The 24,707-nt window shown below is 35.1% G+C and overlaps 1 protein-coding gene across 3 annotated transcripts; it reads left to right on the top strand.

Annotated features, from left to right (window-relative positions):
• The first annotated feature begins 1,423 nt into the window (after positions 1-1,423).
• On the top strand, positions 1,424-24,447 carry LOC128240585 (catenin beta-like). 3 transcript variants are annotated; one of them, XM_052957276.1, is made up of 15 exons: positions 1,424-1,577; positions 14,955-15,069; positions 16,106-16,230; positions 16,590-16,722; positions 16,896-17,388; positions 17,795-17,996; positions 18,199-18,343; positions 18,560-18,663; positions 19,022-19,228; positions 19,556-19,810; positions 20,109-20,270; positions 20,593-20,743; positions 21,156-21,280; positions 21,464-21,587; positions 22,306-24,447. In XM_052957276.1, the coding sequence occupies exons 2-15, from the start codon at positions 15,030-15,032 to the stop codon at positions 22,503-22,505; spliced, it is 2,466 nt and encodes an 821-aa protein (XP_052813236.1). In that variant the 5' UTR covers positions 1,424-1,577; positions 14,955-15,029; the 3' UTR covers positions 22,506-24,447. The 3 variants fall into 3 exon arrangements, with proteins under 3 accessions (XP_052813236.1, XP_052813237.1, XP_052813238.1); XM_052957277.1 differs by lacking the exon at positions 1,424-1,577 and adding an exon at positions 9,717-9,867; XM_052957278.1 differs by lacking the exon at positions 1,424-1,577 and adding an exon at positions 13,563-14,155.
• The last annotated feature ends 260 nt before the right edge of the window (positions 24,448-24,707 follow it).

Genomic DNA, 24,707 nt, shown 5'->3' with positions numbered 1-24,707 from the left:
TTGGATGGATGGATGGATGAATGGATGTACTAAAGTTGCAGATATAGAGCAACAATAAGCGATAATGTCAGTATTTCAGCTTTCCTTATTTTCTTAACTCCATTTTGTATCTGTATTGTTTTTACTTAGTTTATCAGCATAAACATGTAGAAAACAACATGTAATGCTACTGTTGATAAGTTCGGATTGCCGGAATTCCTGGCCAACAGCAACCGGCAACTTAAAAGCTCCGCCGTATATTGACGCTGATATCGACCGTCTGGTTTGACTAGCATAGCAGGCCGAGTCTTGTTAGTTAGAAAAGGGCAGTGATCAAATTAAGGACCAATGAGAATGTAAGTTAAAAATATAAAACCTGTTAAACCACTCAAACATCACACCATACATACACACACTAGCTAAGAACATGAGATTATCGTGGACAAAACATGTGACTATACAAAACAGGACAGTTTGGGTGGAGTTACACTTGTCCACATATACATTACAGTCGAACCCCGTTGGCTCGAACTCGTTTGGCTCTAATTCCTCGTTGGCTCGAATTATATGTTAAGAACCGATTCTTTATAATGAAGGTAAACAATCCCGCTTGGTTCGAATTTTCTGAGACTCGAGGTATTTTCGCCGCTCCATGGAAGTTCGAGCAAACGGCGGTGTATCTTTTATTTCCATTGTTGTTGATAATAGATTGTATGCATATCGGAAACATTTGAGACGAGATAAAATAAAATATGTACAAATTAGTAGTCATGATAAGTATGTATATACTTACAATAAAGAAAACAAACAACTGGTACAAGTATGTTTCCATTTTATCAACCCTTGTAGTGTTGTTGAGGTTATTAAACGCAGTAATGTACATAGATGTGTATTATGCAGTGATTTGATCACTCCCTACCAACTGCCTATAAATTATGCCACAGTCTGACAATTTAAAGGGATTTCAATCAAATTTCGCGTACTCGCAAAATAGCATTGGGTGGATGTCATACGTAGCATTCAAGCTCGCGATCATGGGTGACTTTTGAGCAGCTATTTCCCCCAAAAACTTAAAATAGCTATCACTTCTAGCCGGCATTTGTCACATCGTGGGTCAGTTCTTGTTCTTCATGTCTGATTACCGGGAACCGATATACACAGAGATGTAGAATAAAATCCGAAATAAAGGGAGATAAGTTGTATCTTAAGTTGCACTCCATGGAGGATGTTACATTCAATATTTCTCTCCCTTGAAGTATTTTTTTGTAAGCCAATATTTAAAAAAATCTATGTTAGTGTCAGTGAGTATGCTGTTGAACAAACATGATGTACGAAAATCAATTAAACCTACAACAAGAAAACAATTTTCGGCCAAACAAGAATGACCAGTTGACCTCTTGACCTAAGTCATTTCAAGCGAAGCAGCAGGTGCCCGTTTTACTACGCATGCGCAGATTAAAATTCAATTATCGCCATCTTGGAAATTTGAATGGTGTTGGACAGTTGATTTCGAGAAATTCTGTGCGAATATACAAACATTTTCGTGTTGTAGAGAGAGTACAACCAAAGCAAACGGTTCGCAAATGTGCGGACTTTCGGTAAGCTACAAAGTCTAGCTGTTTCCTTTTCTTGAAGTAAAATAATTAACAGGTAAAGAGCACACCTTGAAATCGAGTTAGGTCTTTGTTTGCCGATTAAATTTTGCAAATGATTCATTGCATATTTGTCAACTTGACCCAGCCCAGTTTTACGCTTGTTACATAAAATGTGCTAAGAAATGTAAGATACCACATTTTCTTCATTTTTTGGACCACTGTTTGGCCGCTAAGATGGGCACAATTCGTAAAAACAACAACCTATTTTTTAGACTTAGAAATGTTGAAGTTTAATTATACAAGTTTTTTTTTTTTAAATAAGGTGCTCTGGGTAATTTAACAAAGTTACTAATATTTTTTTGCTTGGTCCAGATTGGGCACAATTGTTATGACAAATTTATGGAATTCTGTTATTTACACATTTATTTGTGGATATGTATCGTTTTAGTGCAAGATAAGAAAAATAGTTGTTATGAGTAGGATTATTATTGGTCCTAGTTATGACTCACACATTTTCAGGATATTTTATATTATTTACAGAACAAACCCTTATCAAATGGGACCTACTGTGTACCCTTTTCAGTTTTGAAAAGTTGTCTTTTTTTTGACTAACTGATAGGCCTCTAAGTGCGCTGCTTTAGTCTAAAATAATAGATGTGTTATACGGGATTCTTCCAATCCCTAACGTCTAAACGGGAATGTGCAAAAAACGGGGGTGTTTTAAAAATATTGAAATTGTTTTAAATGAAGTATTTTATGGTTGAAATTGATCATAAAGAGTTATATTCATCCATGTAAGTGAAATGTTATTTTGCACTAAACAAGCATTTAATGCATTAAAACAAGTTGTTTACCTATCCAATAAAACGAAAGTTGACTGACACAGAAAACAATGATGCGAAGGGGAACAACTCGATACAATCGTAATAACTGGGCCTCCTCCGACAAAGCTTCGAGATAGACCTCGTTACACAATCAAAGCAAATTGGCCATGGCCGAAATGTTCCGAGCGATTTAAAACTGTGCCCTGAAGCCTTGCAGGTGCCCGTCATGTATATATCGTTATGTTTTGACAGAATGAAATGAAGAAAAGCCGTCAAACTCATAATTATAAGTTGGATATTTATTTTTTGTGTACGGAACTAATATAAAATAACATTATCTGGTAATATTTCTTGTTTTTATGATATTTTATAGACTCTATATGCCTTAACCCGGAATCCTGATCGGAACAACTACCCACTTTTGATACAGAACAATTTGTACGTGAAGGATTTGCCATATCAAAAATCTAAAAAAATCTGTCAACGTACAATTATTTGGACTAGCGCTGTTTATGCAACTGTCATTTGTAACCATGGCTCCCCCAGCTTAGGGGATAGCCGGGGAAATGGGTCATGTTTATACCTTCCAGGTGGCCCTGCAGTGCCGAATGAATTGGTGGTTTTAGGGAATGGGGCTTACCTAGGGTTGCTGGGTCATTGGCAGGGATTTTACCAGCATTTTGTTTCTGCAGAGCGGGGATTTTACACGGCCTTGGCTGGACTGAAAGTTAAAAGTCCCTGCTATTCCCTGGACCCGGGGGGCTGTGGTTACAATTGACTGGTGCATTAATTAAAGAAATTATAATGAGTAAATCATTGCCACCAGAAAAATTGCCAAATTTGGGAAATGGTTTTGCCACTTTTGTGTCAGCACAGTAATTGGATTATTTCAGATTATTTCCTTAATAAGAACATACATACCGGTACATTTTGACTTTTGAAACATTTGATAAATGATTTTTTTTCCAAGAATAAGATATAAAGGAGTATGTTTAATATAAAATTCAATTAAAAAAGCCTGTTCTTGCAACTTTCAAAATTCTCTAAACAATAGTGAAGTGAAAACATTTTCCTCAAATTGGTCAGTATTAAAGGCCTAGTTTAAGGAATTTAGATTTACTCGCAAAATGCAAGCGACATTTGCAAATTGTGAGTGACTTTCATTCAAGCTTGCAAAATTCTGTGAGTGGCTTTTTCTAGACCACAATATGTTAAAAGGAAAGTGGAATAAACATGAACTTAACTCCGCTGCGTAGTACAGTATAAAAAAGACAGTACGAAGTCACGCTCTAGTAAGTTTTCAAAAATAGAACAAATACGGAGAAGAGTTTTATCCTGAATCTTTCAAGGATGCTCCGAGGCATGCATAATACAAAGTGAATACAAATGACGCAATCACCTAGCTCAATCATTGGCTAATTTTAGCATGTTCGCTCACTATATGTAAACCCCATCAACCTTTGATATATTTCCGCCCAACTGCCAAAGTGAATAGACTTCGTCGATCGATATATTTCATGGCAGTGCTCCAGCCAGGATTTGAAAAGGGCCGGGTGGAGTTTTGAAAAGGGCAAGCTACACGAGTCGTGTAGAGGCGTTTGGGGGTGGTCGTGGGAGGGGTCCACCCCTGTCACAAGGTGTTTTTTTGTTGTTTTTTCTTTGGGGGAGGTCTCCCCCTAGAATTTGTTTTGTTTACATACTCAATTTAAATCATTTTCCATGATTTTCAGACTTGTACACAATGGTGTTGTTGTTTCTCTAAAATTAGAAGGGTGCGTTTTAATATCAAAATTAAAGTCTTTTTGTCTGTGGTAGTATGATTGTACTTGTTTGGCATCTTCTTTAGTGCAATGTCACATATTTCTCCTAAAAATTATGTTAAAATGAAGAAAAAAACAAACACAGTTAAACATTTGAAGCAATCAAATAGATACCCACAAAAAAAACATATGTAGGGGACGAATCTTAGTTTGGTACGATCGGGATTGGGTACGAATGTTACATTCAGCGCCCTGGCTGTTATTTAATTGTCTTTGGTAAAATATTCTTTAATATGCTGATGTTTTAGAATAAAATGACAATAAAAATCACTTCCCTGGTTCAAAAAATCACTTGTAAAACATAGAGCATTGATTAAATAACTCCGAAAATCCTTCTGACGAAATGGCGGTTTCGGCGAATTTTGACAAGGTCGTGGACATGATAGATAAATGCAACATAAAACATCAACATATTTTTGTGGGTAACAAAGAAATTTTCATCATGAATATTTTACAAATAAACTTTCAAAACTTTTACTGAAAAGGTGACAGGGCTTTTTCTGCCCATTTTGGGAAAAAGACCCTAGACATTTTGGGAAATTTTGCGTCGTAAAAATGCCAAAATTGGGAAATTTTACAGTTAAAAGAAAAAGCTGTCTAGTCTCCTGCAATTAGGTAATGATTTAATATTAGTTTTTTTTCCCTTTTAAAGACCCACAATGGCTGAAATATCAATCCTTGGGGTGTAAATATCTATTGCAATAAATCATGACAGATAATATTTCATATTTCCGATCTCTGAATGTGATGAAAATCAATGATTTCTGAGTTCAATTACCAAAAAAACTTCACATGGCATAATTTATTAGGGTGTTGAAAATAAACCAGTACAGGTAAAAATAATTTCTAAAAAAAAAAAAAAAAAAAATTTTTTTTTTTTTGGATTGGGATTTTTTTCTGAAGATTGGGAAAAATATCTTATATTTTGCTTTGGGAATGGGTCCGATAGTCGGACCCGTGGGTACTATAGAAAGAGCCCTGGGTGATGTATTTGATTGTGTCCGCGCCATCTTATGTTTACAAATCGGCAGTGACCGTCTGCTTTAAATCAACAATTTTTAATTAAAATGGTGAGTATCATCAGTACAATACAATTAAAAATTATTTTTAAGATTTGTGCTCGACAACTTTTTTCGCCATGCCTTCACTTTTTCCATCGCATTTTACTTTCATGATTAAATGAACGAGTTCTCAATGTATATTCTGATTGGCTGACATTCAATAGCCCCGCCTCCTGCCGATGTTTCCGTATTTGGCTCTTCCTAATTATTGGTTTAGAAGATGACCGATTATGAATACACAGGTCGTCTGCTCACTACACAAATACACACTTAGCTGTCATATGACTTGGACAAGGCACATAGGAAGATGAAAGGGCAGTATGGCATATTTTAAGCAGACAATGGGGGCATGGTGACACCTAGCGGGAACACTATTATCATAAGTATTTAATACGTAATTTAATACGTAATTAACAATGTCAAATAATTGGACAGCTTTGTAATCAAGAAGCGGCCAGCATCTGATGAATCTTTCCGTACTCCCCATTTAGTGTCCATTTCTATAATAAGCCCCCCAAAACTGCACAGTAGAATATTTAGATCAGAGATCTGATAAGACATTTAGGCAGTTAGATTAAGATCAATACACAGAGGTTGTGTATATAATACACAGTTTTGGGGGGTGACTTATAGAAGGATTAAACTAGGCCTTTAAGATGCAATTTTCTAAATGTGTTTTTTTTTTTCGAAAAAAGCAAAGAATAAGCCCTGACTGTAGATGGTGATGATGTGAGTACATAAGATACATTCAAACCCAAATTCTTACACCAGTTTATGTTCATTATCCCTGCTTTATAAAGTTGAGTCATTGACATTGAGCAAGCCCAGAGAGCATTTGACCAGCGCAGGGTGTGTTTATTATGACTGAGGATGGCAGTAATTTGGTTTGGGAAATATTTGGAAGTTTAAAAATAAAAAGTTTTCCTAATACACAACATATAAAATTCTGTGATTGGCTATTCAATTATGTTTATCTTTCATACGAAAATGTTCTTTGAAAATATTTCGGAAGCAGGTCGAAAATCATTTTGGTAGGGGCTGTAGAAGCAGACGGTACACCATATAAACATTTCTCTTTGACATCAATCATTATATAAAACTAGGTTATATGTGCATAGTTGCAAATACTTTTTTCAAGTGTTTTTATACATTTTACTTGCTGAAGGCTTCCCAAGTGACTCACTGACGTATTTTTCTTAATACGATATGGAAGTAGGTGCTTGTGGTATATCACATGTCAAGCAGCTTAGGCCAGAGTTTTTATATCTTTAGATTTACGGGAGCGCCGTACCTAAATATTGCAAAACCCAAATAAAAATAAAATTCATTTTCGTAGTTTTATTTTTATTTTTTCCGACGAACGTTGCTCCAATGTTAAGAAGAAAATAAAATTAGTGTTCTATAACCCATATCCCAGAACCAACTGGTGTACCAATTGTCATTAATTATAGGTCTTTTTACTGCACAAACCACGTAAACCAGTCGGAAATACGCGGGGAAACAGAACAGGTACCCGTTACCATAACAACGTCCTGTCAAAAGTGAAAGTAGTTTTTGTCATACCCCTTATTTCTCGCAATTTCTGCAGCTATATAGAAATGTTTTACAACAAAAACGTTCCGATGTTTATGTTTCATTAGTTAAATCAAACCATGGAGAATTTAAAGCGTGTTTATTGTGATTTTTTTTTATAAATTCAGTATGTTGTTCGCGTTTCGTGGAATGATTGCGAAACTTCCGGTCAAAATAAGGAGACAGAAATTCTTGGGTTGTTTTGTCTATTAAAAGTCGTTGGCGCACGTCGTATATTAACAAGGGTGAATTGGATTACAGTGCAAAAATGTATAGCTTCTGACAAACACAAACTGCAAAATGATATCGTGTTCATCATAGTCAAAATAGATATTTTTTCTGAATTTGACTCTGGGGAGCATTGAACACACTACTTCACGATCACATATTTGAAGAGAAAAACACAAGGTATCGTGATATTCGTAGTTGTTAATTAGTTTAATAATGATTTAGAATTTAAATCGTTATAGAGTACTGAAAATGATGTAATAATAACATAGTGTGTGTTTCCGATAAAACAAAAAATCTGAACAAGATATCTGGCAGTCAGTGCAATAAGTCAAACTTATCCGTTGCTTATTGCCAACGGGCATAGCTGAAATTAGAAGGATATTTTCCAGACTGATTCTAAAATCAGTTCTTAGACCTGGTTTTTTGAAACATATAACACTTGTCAAATTTATCTTAATGCTCCCGAATTTTCTTTGGTGAAGTACATAAATGTAGATTTTGACTGTCTGTGTATCCGTAAGCTCTGTCAAACTTTGAAGTGAAGAAGAATTTCCATCAGGGCGTCAACTTTTTTTGGTTATTTTTTCTATATCAAAACCACATCACGGTAAATTGTCACGGTACTATTTCGTTAAAAACACATTTGACCTCCTTATTATACCGTGTCTGAAACTTTGTTCAATGTTTGATTACTTCACAATGGAAAGGATATATACTGGTTGAGAAGCAGTTTCCGACGGAAAGCAGTTTCCGACAAATCGCTTTTTCGCGTAATCTCTTTAAATCTTCATAAAGAAGGTACTGTAATTCAACAATGTGGTAACTAGGCAATCAAAAGTTGAAAGTCTTACCGAGACACGTAAGTAACTTTTATTATTATTTAATGTTTAATGTTTATTTTTCATTTTGTACACAAACTTGCACGTGGGGGATCGGCACGCGCCGTGTATTGCGCATGCGTGTGAACCTAATTTGCATATCTGTGAATAGCTACAAGGTTTTCCTTAATTGACTTATACAAACGATGATCATTGTGTACATATTTGTGAACACTGGTGTCATGCTTGTTTCGCACCCACATTCACTTAAATGTATACAAACAAAAGTTTCTATCAGAAATGAATCAAAATATCATTGATATTCAGTGTCTGCCTGATTTTGAGTATGAATTGACTGTCGTAAATTTTAAGGTTTTAATTTTTCGTAAATGCTGAAAAATTAAATAATATTTCTCTTATTAAAGTATTATATTTAGTATACTAAATAAACGGATAATAAAAACACCTAAATCCGCCCCGCATTCGATTTGTCGGAAACTGCTTCTCATCACAAGCTAATCAGAACAGTGTAAGTACCCTCTTTGCGCCCCTATTAGATACACTATAGTGATGTCACACATGTAAAAAATATATCGACAATAGCAGCTTGAGCTGTAGTTATCTAAAGGGGGAACAATTTTAGTAGGTATTCAAACATGTATAAATAATTCAATAAAAACTGTCGGAAACTGCTTCTCAACCAGTATGCTTATACTGTGGGCAAAAGGTTAGAAATGGCCATTTAAACTTCTTTATTACACTGACCTGTTTCATAAAATCCATTGGTTGATAATATATGCACCTCATATGCATAGATGCATTCGAACAAATATATACAATTAATTTCAATGAGCGCTTGAACTCCACAGTGTTGAGGTCAATATTTTCAGTCATTAAAAGGATCTTATAATTATGCTTTTGAAACTTTATGGTGATCTATCACCCTTTTTTCAGCCTATGAAATAGCTGACACAAGTAAGGTGTGTTTCGTCTTCATGATATAAGAAGATTTAAAAAATAAAAAAAATCGGAGAAAAATCCGTTTTATTTTTATTTATTTCTCCTTCGGGACATTTTATGCATTTTATTTTTATTTTTATTTCCTCCTCCTTACCCAACTTTTTGAAAAATCTCCCGTAAATCTAAAGATAAAAAAACTCTGGCCTTAGCTGTATGTCAAATAATTGCTCAAAGGGTGTGTTATCCATTGTGACCATAGCGAGGAGGCCACACCAATTTGATATTTGTTCTACAAATTTTGGCCATAAAAAAATAAGTGAGCAGGTGCAATAAAATAGTCTCAGAACAGAGGTAGGCAAACAGCAGATATACCTTCCCAGGGATGTGATTTGTCTGCAGAATTGCGGAATTCCGCGGATCTAATGGCCCCAGGGACCCCCCCCCCCCCCAAAAAAAAGCTGATTTAAAAAAGATACTAGTGTGCTTTTGGTTGTTAGAGTTGATATCCCAGTTTGCTTCAAATTTAAAGTCAGAAGAACCCTCACAAGAGCTTCTAAAAAGCCAGTTTTTCTTCTACGGCAGTGTGTTTCTGACCCCAAATGTGCCCGACGAACCCATGGCCGAAATGGTTTCAGCCCTTCAGCTGCCAGGTCAATCACATCTCTGCTTCTCCATATAATCAACACTCACAAAAAAAATGTTGCACTTAGATAACCATCTTAGTTAAAAGGTTATCCCCAAAATGTGGCCTTATGACGTTATACGAGCGTAAATTACTTGCCATGTAAAATGTTTTGATGATTTAACAAGTTCGAGTTTAATTTTGATAATAACAAGACGTGTATGTGTATGATGAGTTTTTCATTTGTTAGAATAAATTGTGTCCACATCATTAATGTTCATTCAATACCAATTTAATATTATATACATGTAGACTTTCCTTTATTTTATTAATACTGGATTAAAAAAATATGATAACTTCTGTTTTATTGATGCTGCAGCACACTGTAAGTACTATTAGGGTTTTAGCAAATAATAATTGAAGGGTACTACACTCTGTAATCAAATTATTTTGTATTTAAACTTAAATTATGATGAATTAATACATAAAAACTTCCTCAATTAAACACAACTAACATTTTTTGTTCCGAATTCTATCCAGAATAAAATGTGCCCCTTTCTCCCTCACCCGTTCTTTTTAAACCCTGACTAAACCATACACTTGTATTAATGCTATTAAAATAGCATGAAATATTCTGAAGTCATGTTTCTGGTTATGACACGACTTGTCTCATTTGTAGAAATACAGACATTACTAACTTATGTCTTACTCAACTGTGTCCTTAAACTACTGTATTGGAGGAGAGAACCGGCCATAAACCTGCCAGCATTTAAATGTTGACACTTTCATTGAAATCCCACTGCCATACATGATTAAATTGCTGTGTCAAATGAGTGGAATGCTCACTAAGTGTAAGACACAATACAATATACAGCGCAAACAGACCTCGAGGGTAATCTGTTTGCACTTGGCATGGGGGGCATTTCAAAATGCTCTAAAATATTTGTTTTGATTATTTACAAATTTTGTCACAATGTGTCAAATGTATACAAAACCCCCAATGTGAAATCATCCTACAGCATTATGACTTTTATACAATCTTTAAATTAACTTTCATTTTCCTGTATGCATATAATTTATAACAGATTATTACAGATGTTATTTCAAACATTTTTGTCTCTATGTATTGAGAAATTCCTGCTGTTTTGAGATTGACCCTCAGATAAAAGTGACACACACACACACACACCTAATTTTTACCTTGGGCCGCACAGAGGTATAATTTTTTATTGAAAGTAATGATATTTCATTGGAAATTAATTAGGGTCTTGTCAATTTGACAGAAGATCAATTTAGAGGTGAAAATTGTATTATGCAATTCTGGTTTTGTTAGCTTCATGTATTAACATAATGGCACTTAAGGGCTTTTTCAGCCAAAAATTGGTAAGAGGCTTAGCGTTTTAGTTATTGGAAAGCTTGGCGATTTCTTCCAAATGTAACCATATCATTGGTGAAAATCTATTTGGTGATGGAAATGATATAATTGCAAATATCTTACTGAAAGTGGTTTACATAATCACACTTAATAAAAAACAAACCTTTTCTTTCTCATTGATATCAAAACCATATAAACCATAGTAAAACTATCATTTCACAATGGGGCGTCCACTAGGGCCTAAAAAAAAATTGTTTGGTTAGGGTTACATCCTTTTCAAAAATAGGTAGGGTAGGTAGGCTTTTTATTTTTTTTTATTTTTTTTTTATTAGGCTTTATAAAAGAATGTCATTTTCATCATTGGAGAAAGGTGTTAAAGTTATCTTCTATATAAGCAATTAAGGTTTTAAACTACATATTGAAAAGCAAAAAAAAAAAAAAAAAAAAATTTTTCTTTCAAACTGACTATAAAAATGGTAGGGTCGGCGCCTATTCCGCAGGTAGGGTCGGGTTATCCGAACCAAATGTATTTGTTTAGGCCTAGGAATGATGGTAAGACGACATCACATAGCTGTCAGAATGTGCCCGAGATATTGCCAGACATTTTCTTGTAAAGGCTTCTTTCATTTGTTGTCTGAGGGTTCGACAGTATGACATTGTTTTTGGAAATTTTTGGGGGTCAACATTTTTTGGGGCTAGGTGATTTTGAGGGTTACCTCATAGAAAAATTAGTACACACCCTGATATTGGACTTGCTGTCATAAATAACTGATTTACCGCTTTTTTGGGGGTCAAATAGTTTGATGAAGGTGATTTCACCACAGGTTTTGATGTTTAATCCGCATGAGTATCTGGTTGGTGGTCAGCATTGGTTGAAAATGTTGTTATTACGTGTTTTAAAAAGGTAGAAACACTGGTAGCTTCATAAGCTTATGTGCATTGAAACGATCTTGCTTTGTCTCGTTCCTTGAAATAGTTTATTGCACTTTTGTTAATATTAAAACACCTGCTCAGAAAAGTACAATCAAATTATAGCATCAGTAAATTTAGAACTGTTAGGATTTATGAACGTGTTATGATCAGATGTATGTGTACTTTGTTTCTCAAGTTCACAATAAAGGCACGCAATGAGCACCTGTTACACAGTTGTTTCATAAAGACTACTAATTGATTTAGGTTTTATTCCCACGCTCCTGCCATGCAAAATGTACATGTGGACTGCTTCTGTTGACATGAACATGAATATTGCAACATTGAATGTTTTTAAGTCAATGTTGGGAGGGAGTCTGTTGTGTAATTTTGTGTGGGAGTGTGTTGTGAGGGTAAAAACAATGAACTCTGGGTTTTGCACTTGAACATATATAATATATATTTAATTTTTGTAAAATTAGTGCTTTACTGGATGTCATGATCTTGTGAAGTGCACAAGTATATAACCCAATTAGCTTTTAAAAAAAGTCACATATTTCTTTGTGTAAGGTCACGATGGTATTAGTATTGTGCCTGGAATGAATATATCACCATTGAAATCATTGATGTATGTTCTGTATTAGATCACAGTATTGCTGGTGCCATGTTGTTTATTTGTTTGATTGAAGTTTCCCTGCCATACATGAACACTCCGGTTAGCACTAATTTCTCCCTAGATCGTAAAACGCTTCTGACAGTTTCACACTGCTGGTTTTATTGGGTTGCACTAGGGCACAGAGCTCAGGAGAGGCTGCTAACTGTTTATTATGGTGATTATATGTTGCTGTGTACATGAATATTACTGTAATTGATTGTACATATACATGAAACCCAGACTGAAACTTCCAAGTCTTGAGGACTAAAGCCTGGTTTTGTTTGTTTGGAGGTGTGTTAATTGCTTTCGACTACTTCCTTCCAATGGATTTGGGTATGCAAGTGACATAGCGTTTGGACTATAAATGTTACACGTGCATTTTATGTAGATTAGATTTGTTTTGTTAAAATGACTATTATGAAAGCATTTAGATATCGTATATCGTTTCTTTGTGTATTCTCACTTGTGTTCTTGTATTATTTCTTAAAAATATGATTTACACTCTAGTTAGATAATTATTATTGATATTTTTGTATCCATTAATTAATCGCTTTCTTAACAGTTTTCTCATACTTGGATAAATACTTGAGAACACTAATTTATTTTCATACAAATTACTAAACTTGCTTGTCATCATGTACATTCATTAAATATGGTTGAATTACTTCATTTTTTCCACATTAAAGCTTACTTCAGTGGTAGACACAGTCTTTCTTTAAATCTTAAACTGAAGACTGCTCCATTTTAATTGTAGGTTAGTTAGCTATGGCAGGTGTCACAACAGACTGGTCCATTTTAATTGGTTTACAGGGTGGGTAGGGTTTTAAGTGTTAAATATGTTAAACTGTTACTCTAGATAATGGTTGTTCTATCTAAATCTTTCAGAGTTCTTTGTGTATAATACTAAATTATTTTACAATCATTGATAATCAGTTGTAAAAAATACTTAAAATGACACCATGCACAATGATAAAAATGGCATGATTAATTATTAGCTAACGCTGAAAATATCGACCAAGCCAGGTATGCCTACCTTGTTGAAGTGTATTCAGATGTCTAGGGCCATGTTTAACAAAAATGTCAGATTAGAATAGAAGATAAAAGCACCAATTATGTCAGGGCTGTGGATTTTGTTTTGACATGTTTAAAATGAGTTTGGTTTTCAAGTGTCAGATATTTGAAGAGATGGTGTAAAAGATGAGATCAGTATTGATCACTTTATGACTATATTGTGTACCAGAAGTTTGTATATATATATAAAGTTGGTTACATACTCTTATGTGTGGTTAAAGTTTTCTGACATTACACAAAGCAAAATGCTGCATCAGGATTAGAGTATAAAAAACAGGTTTTTAAGAAGTGAAAATTGAGATTTCAAAAAGAAAATACAGATGTTGTTGTGGCAATTAAGTGGATTTTTGAATGTTAGTTGAAAGAGTTTAGTTAATTGATATTTTTTTTGGAGGATTGACTCTTGTGTGACTTACTGTAAAATAATATCATAGTTCAAAAGTGACTCGGCAGTTTTAATACTATATCACTGGTGAATCAGTTTTTATGTGAATTTATTAGTTGACAACTATCATTAAAGTTGGTGAACTGTGCTAAAAATTGGGATTATTTTGTCATAAAGGAATATAGTGTGTCTAGTCAGTGAGTTCCTATGAAAAGGCTTACATGTGAAGGAGTAATATTTTCATTCATAAATGTGTGAATAATACAGCGTCATTTCAGGTACTTAAAATTGTGACACATTTCTTAACTAGCAGTAAACAAACTGGCTAAGTATTTACTCAAATTGAAGCATTATTCAATCTGTTACAAACTGTTAAAAAGTGTTATATTTTGTCATTTGAAAACATTAGAGTAAATATTGGTGATATACTGAGAATATATAAATATGGTGAATAGTAACCTTCTTCACTTGCATTCTGATGTTTAGTATTCATAAATGGTTCATACAAATATTATTGAATTTCTTTACTTGTGTTTTGGTCAGAGTTTTATTTTTGGAAAGGTGTAAATATTTACCTAAGGAGATAAATAAGATTTGAAATACTGAGGATTGGTATGTGGACTGTTTCAAGATTTATTGTTTTCTAGATTGGAAACTTTTTTAATAGGTTTGAAATATGAAAGTAGTTTATTGGGAACTTAAGTTGTATAGAAGTAGACGCTATGAACTAATTAGACAAATGATGTAAATCTTTTTAAATATATATCTAGATAAATAAAAAAAGTTATGGCATTTTAATGTCAACAAATTCTGGTGGCTTTATGAATTTTTATGATTGCCTACCAAATTCTTACCTGCAAAATTTGATTTCAAACCAGTGCTCTTTCCTACATTGCTGTCACTTTTTATTTATTTTATTTTAATATGAAAGACAATGTAGATTGATTTGTTGAAAATGTGTATGAATTTTCTTATTTGCTCAAATTGAACTTAATTAGTACTGTTATTTAATGAAAAGAAAGTATATGCATTTTTAAATATATAGGTTAATACATGTACTTCAATGTTTATTTTCAGAATGTAACATAAAGGAAACAAAACAAGCGGTGACATCCCTATAGTGCATTAGTGTGTAAACATAAACCAATCAACATGAGCGGATACAACATGAACCAGGGATCTACACGCGCAGGTACGTGTCCTCAAACAGCTGTCGGGGCTTAAACACATGTTATACATTATATATATATTCAGGACTGAATTGGCCTCAAATCTCAAGTGTAAAAATGACTCATTTCTATTTTTATTTTCAAAGTTTTTCTTTTATGTTAGTTGTAATCTTAAGTTGACCATGAAATATCAAGTATGCGTGATGCACAAAAAAAATCTAAAATTTCATTTGTCAAAACCTTGTGAAATGAAAGCTCTGGTATTCACGCCTTGGATTAGGTGGGTGTTAGGCCGCAGTATCATAATGCAAGAGATCACTGATATTTTATTCTTAAATTGTTTATTTACACTGATGCTGTGGAATTGCAAACCATTCTTTATTTTTGCTTAACCTTAACCATGACGAATGGACTTATAGACAGCATGAAATACATCAGCACAGTTGTTCTTAATTGAGTGGTTAGGATGTTTTAAAACCACAAGTATTCCGTGCATTCAATCATTCTTTATGTAAAATCATTCATGGTTGGAATACTTTACAGTCATAATTACATAAGTATTTTAAGTTCTTTCATCAAGACTTGTCACAAATATATATGACAAATTGCAAGTAAGAAATTGTAGCATTTTTTAATATAATGGTGATGCCCAGTGTTGTAATGCCTATACAGGGCATGGTTGATGTCAGTATGGTTTTAGGTAGAGTTATAATACAGGACCGTGCTGCACCAGGTACTTTCTTGTAGCACCTCTGTGCCTTCATAGAACTGAATACTTTAGGAAGCAAATGTTTGTTGATTAAAACTTAAAATATGATTATAAATTCATACAAACTTGACTTATTTGGCAGTTGAAATCTGACATAACTTCAATTTAACACACACTCATTTGCTGGGAAATTAATAGTGTTCGAGTTCTTTACATCTTGACACAATGTGCCGTATACACCATTAGCACCAAGTCCTTTTTTAGCAGGACCCTGTCTTATAAAAACCTTTCTAACACTGTATGTAAGTATGGACCATCACAGAGTGACAGTTGTGTGTCCTACCTTGCAGTGAACCAGGCGGGCTACATGGACCTCTCCGACATGCCGATGGACAACAAGCACCAGCAGACCATGATGTGGCAGCAGAACCAGTATATGGGAGACTCTGGCATCCAGTCTGGTGCCACCACTCAGGTACGATAGCGCATTCCTTGTAGAGAAAATACTTTTCAAAGCCAAAGGTGTCTGTGATAGATGTACAAAAAAAAATTCAGCCAGCATTCTAAAACTATTGTTTGTAGGTCACTTAATCTAGCTTGTCATATTTTTAAAGCCAAATGTGTCTGTGACAGAGATATACGAAAATCTTCAGCCACAATTGTAAAACTGTTGTTCAGAAGTCACTAAAAACCTGTGTCTTGTGTCTGTTGTCATTTGTATAGCAAGGTCTATAATCATGGCTCTAGTTCCCAGAACCTATGGTGTTCACCAGCCAAGTTTAAAAGTATTTGATGAAAATGGAATGTTATTAAAAATGAGTCCTTTGCCTACAGGCCCCCTCCATCAGTGGCAAGAGCCATGCGGAGGACCTTGAGGGCGATGAACAAAACATGGATACCTCGAGGATGATGTTTAACTGGGCTGACCAGGGCATGGGACAGGGATTCACACAGGAACAGGTTGATGGTACGTTAAGTTTTTTGTGTTAGTCTTGAATTATGATGCGCTACAGGACCTTATATTTCATTTGAATAATGTAAATTTTCATAAACAATTGCATTGTCATTGAGTAAAGTATTCACATTGTTTTCAATATATATAAAACCATTTATATTTTATATAATTCTACTTATTTACAGACATGAACCAGCACCTAAACCAGACCCGATCCCATCGTGTGCGGGAGGCCATGTTCCCCGAGACACTGGAAGAAGGGCTACAGATCCCTTCAACCCAGATTCACCCTGACCAGCCAACTGCTGTGCAGCGATTGGCTGAGCCCTCACAGATGCTGAAACATGCCGTTGTCAATTTGATCAACTACCAAGACGATGCTGACTTGGCAACAAGAGCGATTCCCGAGCTTACCAAGCTTCTTTGTGATGATGATCAAGTTGTTGTCAGTCAGGCGGCAATGATGGTGCACCAACTCTCCAAGAAAGAAGCCAGCCGCGCAGCGATCATGAATTCACCTCAGATGGTTGCGGCTCTTGTCCGAGCAATGAGCAACACAAATGACACTGAGACAACACGGTGCGCAGCAGGAACCCTGCACAATCTTTCACACCACAGGCAAGGCCTTCTGGCAATCTTCAAGTCTGGAGGCATTCCTGCTCTCGTGAAACTGTTGAGGTATGTTTTTAATTTGTTAAAAGCAAAATCTATTTGATATTTTGTATAACATGTTAGTGCCCTTCAATTGAACGTTTTGCATCTAGGATTAATAATCTTGTTAATTTGTGTAATATACAGGGAAATACAAAATTTGTTCAAGGCCTAATAATAAAATATTGCTGTTCAGGTTACCCAGCCAACCATATTTTGTATATTTAAATAAAAACATCTGGCACATTTTTGTACAAGGTGATATAACTATCATTTTTGATATGTTCTCACTATTTCATGAGCCTGTATCAGCGTTTATCAGGAACCACAATTATTTTGTTGATTTTATATGTGACAGAAATACATGAAACAACTGGGAAAAGAACTGCTACTTTCAACGCACATGTACATTTGTTTTCTTTCACTGTTTTAGCTCTCCAATGGAGTCAGTGCTGTTCTACGCGATCACAACCCTTCATAATCTTTTGCTTCACCAAGATGGATCTAAGATGGCGGTCCGACTTGCTGGAGGCTTGCAGAAGATGGTTGCCCTTCTACAGAGGAATAATGTCAAGTTCCTGGCAATCACAACAGACTGTCTGCAGATCCTGGCCTACGGCAATCAGGAGAGCAAGGTATGACAGCAATAGTTGAATTCTGGAGTTGCAATTTAAAAAAAACAACAACAGAGAATAAAAATTAAGGTTTCGTATATGGTTGTTGTTTGTTTGCTAGAATTAATTCATATAAAGTGTGTCCTTTCGGTTAGATTGGGATTCTGATTTATTCACATGAATGATGAAAGTCCTTCAATCTTTTATTAATTCCCCATTTTAGTTGATCATCCTTGCGAGCGGTGGACCCGGGGAGCTGGTACGCCTGATGAGGTCGTACACGTACGAGAAGCTGCTGTGGACCACATCGCGGGTGCTCAAGGTTCTCTCGGTGTGCCCCAGTAACAAGCCGGCTGTTGTTGAAGCTGGTATGTACAAGTTCTTTTCGGTTAAACATTGTCCTTAAAAGTTATGTTGTTTCAAGATTTTTCTGTTGGATTTGCAACTTGAAATGCTTAACTGGACACGCATTAAGCCTTGGTTAGGAGTATTGATGATAAAGTACAATCCACAAAGAAACTAGACACACTTGTAACACTCAAAGACTGTTCTGGTAAAATATTTTACGTTTCTTCATGTTTCAGGCGGTATGCAGGCCCTTGCCAACCATCTGGGTCATGGAAGCCAACGTCTCGTACAGAACTGTCTCTGGACACTCAGAAACCTCTCAGACGCAGCCACCAAAGTGGTAAGTTGCTATAGAAATATTTGAAGATTTGATGAGATATATATAAACAATTGGTGAAATTGAGGCATAAGTCATATGGCACTGTTATAAATCATCTGGCACAGTCAATTTACCGTCCATATGCTTGAATGCCTTGGATCAAGCTTCCATAGAGTGATTGTCCTCGTCATGCAAATGAAACAGTTCAGTATTGTCAGAATACTTTTGTTCACAAATGTCTAACATGCATTTTGAGTATGTGGGTTTGACATTACATAATTCATAACTAGGTGTTAGGTTATGAACTTAATATCTTGAAACATCTACCATTAAGGTCTCTTGGAATACAATATTGAACATTCTTTTTCCATTTTTACAGGACAGCATTGAGAACCTCCTACAGATGCTTGTACAGCTTCTCTCGTCCAACGACATCAACGTGGTCACATGCGCGGCAGGAATCCTGTCCAATCTGACGTGTAACAATATGCGTAACAAGATGATCGTGTGCCAGTTTGGTGGTATCGAGGCGCTTGTGAGGACAATCTTGCAGGCAGGGGACAGGGAGGATATTACAGAACCAGCGGTATGTGGATGCTTTGGGACTTATTTAAATATCAATTTCTTAAACATTTGAGAAAAATGGTTATTATTAATAGAAACTGTACATAAAAAATAATGGCTTGATTTTAGATGTAAGAAATCTAAGTTACTTTTTCAACCAAATTGTGTAATTTGAATTTGCATCAAAGTGATAAGCGAACATATTCTTTGGATTCAGTCAAAGCTGATGCATTTTTTACATTATAACAACATTAATTGAACAGGCGTTTTTGTTGAAAAATGTGCTTGATTATATTGTAAACAAAAATGACATTTCATTCTTCATTATTTCATAAAATTCATTTTGCAGGTGTGTGCCCTCCGTCACCTGACCTCGCGCCACCACGAGGCCGAGATGGCCCAGAATGCCGTACGTCTGCACTATGGCCTTCCTGTACTGGTGAAACTTCTCCACCCACCAAGCAGGTGGCCTCTCATCAAGGCTGTTGTTGGGCTTATCAGGAATCTGGCTTTGTGCACAGCCAACCACGCCCCACTGAGAGAGCATGGAGCACTACCTAGAATTGTGCAGCTCATGATCAGAGCTCACCAAGACACACAGAGGGTAAGTTGTGATCAAGACAATAAAGAAAAGAACTGGTGTGTTGAAAGGAATTTCCTTTTTGAATTTGATGTGTCGGATCAAAAGAAATGGAGCCTTTCATATTTGATTTTTTTTTTCGAATAACTGCTCTTTATAAAGTGGAAACACTTAATTTCATTTGACCACATCATTTGCTATCTTTTCCTTGTCTAATGCAAAGTACAGGATGAAGAAAGAAATTGTTTGATTTAATATCTAATCATTCCATGAACATGATAAACAATAGCAATAAGAAATAAACAAGCCTGTGTTCTTTCAGCGTGCCTCAATCAGCTCCAACGGCCAGGGATCCGGCTATGTTGACGGTGTACGTATGGAGGAGATCGTCGAAGGAACAGTTGGAGCCCTGCACATCCTCGCACGGGAACAGCACAACAGAGCTGTCATCAGGGGACTTAACTGTATCCCACTGTTTGTACAGGTAAGGGCAGATAATTCAGCATTTTCATGTGTATCTGGTGGTGGGTAGGATTACCTTGGTAATATCAACAGTGATTGGATAAGCTGTTGACTTGAATTGATTGCTTGCCTCCAATGTCCCTGATAATCGATTACGATTTTGCCAAATTTTCAAAATAATTTTTCCCACAACTTGAAAGATGTATAATATTCTGTCTTGGCAACGATTTACTTTTTAGACAGACAAACCATCTGTATGTTTTTAACAAAAATTAAATAAGAATGATGAAATAAAATGATAAAGTATTTGCTAATATTTAATGCTTATTGTCTCCCTTTTCCAGCTGCTGTACTCCCCAGTGGAGAACATTCAGCGTGTGGCTGCAGGTGTCCTCTGTGAGCTCGCCTCTGACAAGGAAGGGGCTGAGATGATTGAACAAGAGGGTGCTACCGCCCCACTCACAGAGCTGCTGCACTCCAGAAATGAGGGAGTTGGTATGTGTCTTTGCTGTTGTCACCAAGTGAAATAAAATTGGGCTTAATGCTTAAATTATTTGTATGAATGTAATTTTTCATTTTATGTCAAGTGTTTTTTCTACATTACTTTGGAAAAAAAGAGCATTTATAGCCCTGTTAAATTTTAATATAGTGTAAGATTGCCTGTTCAAATTTTTAAGAACTCCTTGTACATCTAAAAGAAAAAGTATCTCTTAGCTTGCATTTTTTTGGACATCTTTTTTTATATGACATTAATCAAGTCAGTTATAAACTGGAATTACCTTCCTCATTACAGGTTTCACAACCTGATTCAATGTGCCCTTTACTTCAATATCACCCTATCCCTCTTTTGCCGCACCCTTTCCTTAGTTGAACATGGCTTTAACTCTCCTCATGATTTCATTTGCAGCCACATACGCTGCAGCAGTGTTGTTCCGAATGTCTGAGGACAAGCCCCAGGACTACAAGAAGAGGTTGTCTGTAGAACTGACCAGCTCCCTCTTCAGAGGCGACCAGAATATGCCCTGGTCTGAGGTAAGAAGAACAGATGGTGATATAATCCAGCTGTGTATACCATTGATTTAATTTTTTACATTGATTCAAAAGAAAAAAATTGAAAAGTTTTAACCTATTGGCTAGTAGTTTTCTTTCGACAAGTTGATACTGTTTATAGCATTTAAAACCATAATTAAAACTGTCACCGTTTTCTTTTAACAGCCCCCAGGTTTTGAAGATGTAAATTTCGGAAGCCAGGATGAGTACCGCCAAAGTGATCAGCCAATGACATATGGCCATGGTTCTCAGCAGAATATGAGCGGTTCCCAGCATGATATGAGCCGAGGTGGGTAGTATGCTATGGTATTAGTTTCTGGTTGCAGAAATTTAGAAAGTTTACAGTATAATAATGTGAATTGAGGTGCTGTGTTTTCTTGTTAAGGCATAAATGCTGAATATATAGAAGTAGCCCCAATATGTGTCTAGGGCAGTGCCCTTGTGAAGCCCTTCCTGAAGCTCCTGGGGTTTGAGCATTTTAAGAGCGTTAGATTGCAATTAAACATTCTTAATGTACAAAAAGTATCATTAAAATTTGATATGATTGTATAAGTAGCAAATTTAAAAAGCACATTGTCATGCAATGACATATGCATTTCTTTATTGACAACATATATGTAAATACATGAATAAAAAAAAAACTGAAAAATTAAAAATATATGTATTTTTGAATTCTGTCTTATGGATGCATACATTAGTGTGATAAAGTTACACAATACAATAGAGAAGGTTAAGAACGAAACATTTTTAAATTGTTATCTTTGAAATGTCACAAGACTGTTTCTGATATCCTAGTTTTAAGGGGCAGAGGGAGTGTGCAAATATAGTAGAATATAATAAACTGCCCTGTGAGATTGAGAAATACAAAACGTATGTCGCAATTCATAAAGATTGTAAAAAAGTTAAAACATTTCACAGTCTTTGCTATACGTATAATCTTTGCTTTATATGTAATATTTTAAGGTTTCATTTTACTTGAACTGTATGTTGGTATTGTCTCATTCCAGGCTACGACAGTCAGCTACCCATTGACTCCATGCAGGGACTCGATCTTGGCAGTCAGCAAGGCGGAAACCAGCCATACATGGATGACCTGAACATCGGCCCCCAGGGCGATCTCAGCTTCCCACAGATGGATAGCCACGGGATGCCACCTCAGTCAGGCGCTGGGGACGCTGGGCATGGCTGGTTCGATACTGATCTCTAGACAATGTGTGTGGGATGATATGGGGGGGGGGGCCTGGGGGGATTTTTATCACTGCAGGGCCATTTTTATTGTTTTTAGTCGAAACTTGTGAATGTGACAAAATATATGAGGACAGAGGCGATACAATATATACATTTTATGTGGAATGAACTATAAACATGCTCTAGCTATTGCCAGCATACAAAAACCACGTCAATATTGTGTGTTCGAATTTCAACTTCTGAATATGTTTTTAATTCATGAATTATGGAAAACATCAAAAATGGAATATACTGAAGTATAAATTGAATCCGAGTATGATTTATCTTGATTGACAAAAAGCCATCAAATGAAAGCATCAAATGGAATAGAAGTGATTTGATGAAATGGTTGTTTTTTGTATACGTGTTCTACAATATCCGGCATATTTAGTGTGAATAGTTGTATATAGACTATTAGTTCCCATTACAATGTAATAGATATTTAGACTGTAGCGAAAAGTATTTAGCTGTTCTGCAGAAGGGAATATTGTTATGTGCCTCATGTATTTATCATATCTCAAACAATATAATTTTTTTTTCGTAAAATGGAAACTTTTGTTTCCAGGGGAGGTTATCTACTTTGTGGACTAAATTTAACTGTAGAGTTACTTCCCCTTATGTGATTATGATTTTAGATCTGTGTTTATTAATCAAATGGAAGCAAGTGTTTTTACCATTGTACAAAGGCATGCTTTTAGTCTTTTATCCTTGTTACAACTGATTTTAATTACGTTTTATATGCCACTTACATATATTCGTAATACTTTTGTAATATTTTGGACCTTATCAGAAGGAATGTGTTCATAACATTTTTCATGAAATTGATAACTCTAATTGGCTGAATAAATAAAAAAATGATCAATTCAAATGTGATAAGTTTGGAAAATGAAATATTGAAATATTTGGAATCCATCGCTCGTAAAAGAATCTCTAGAACTATTAAAAATATCTAAAACAATTCAAATTTTGAATAAGACCAAGAGTTTGTGATCAAAGTTTTAATTGTATATGCCAGTAGGGGAGCAGTTTTACATGAGTTGGCATTTATTCATTTGAAAAAGAATGTAGCAGTGTACTTACCAACGATAATACAGCAGCGTTTTTGTCTAGTTGTATATAGTCTATATTCAGATATATTTTTAAGATTATATAAACTATACAGAAAACATATTTGCTTGCTTCATTTCTTCCAATATTTAATGAATAGGTTGAATTAAAAGAATGCAAATGTGAAAGTTGCTTGTGTTTCTGTTGAAATGAACACAGTTTCATGGAAATACTTTTATTTTATGTTCAAAATGTTTGTGTAAAGGTTTGTTATGTGCAAATTATAATACGAACACTAACCGCCATCTTCATTCATTTTCAACTCAGCAGTTCAACTGTGCCCACCAAAAATTACCTTGTAAATAGTTTATATTGTGCATTTTATTTTTTAACTCTTTACATTTTTTTTATTTGAAAACCAATTAAACAATAACTTTAATTCGAAATTGTAGGATTTCTCTTCCAAACAATTACCATCTTATTTTTTCATGAAATAGAGCAATGAATTCTAAGCAACACTTCCACTTATTTTGCCTGTGATGTTAAATTCGGTTCTTACATTAAAATGTATCTTTGTATTTATTCATGAACTAGACCAGTGGTGTAACAGTGTTCATGTAGTGAGTGTAGTCGAGTCACTATATGGCAGGTTTATGTTGTGTAGATTAAAAACAGTAAGCTCTTTTCCATTAGTTTGTCAGAAAAATATGCAGAATTTTTAGTCATGAAGTTTGTATTTTTTTGTAATCTTTTGGTTTTCAGACGTTTTTGTACATATTAAGAAAATCATTCTACATTATTGTCACCCATCGTAAAACCAACTTCTCTGTGTGAAATGTAAAGACTTATTTCTGAATAAAGATGACATTTTTGTATTTATGGTTTTGTGATGTATTTATCCCGAAGGAAAAGAAACATGTTGACAGAGATGGTTTTGTCCTGCAGAATATTTGTCCATTACGCCCTCTTGCAACATTTAGCACTCGGGAGAGGGTCGAACCTGATGTTAGCAAAACTCGTGGCCCAATTCCTTTGTAGCTTGATTTTATAATGACGGTTTAAAAATTGTGTTAAAATTTGCATCAATATTCTCATTGTCAAATGTGTTCTCCATGGAATAAAATATTAAATCATT

This window comes from Mya arenaria, chromosome 7 (genome assembly GCF_026914265.1).
Source record: "Mya arenaria isolate MELC-2E11 chromosome 7, ASM2691426v1".
Lineage (NCBI taxonomy): Eukaryota > Metazoa > Mollusca > Bivalvia > Myida > Myidae > Mya > Mya arenaria.
This window is presented reverse-complemented; position numbering and strand designations above follow the sequence as displayed.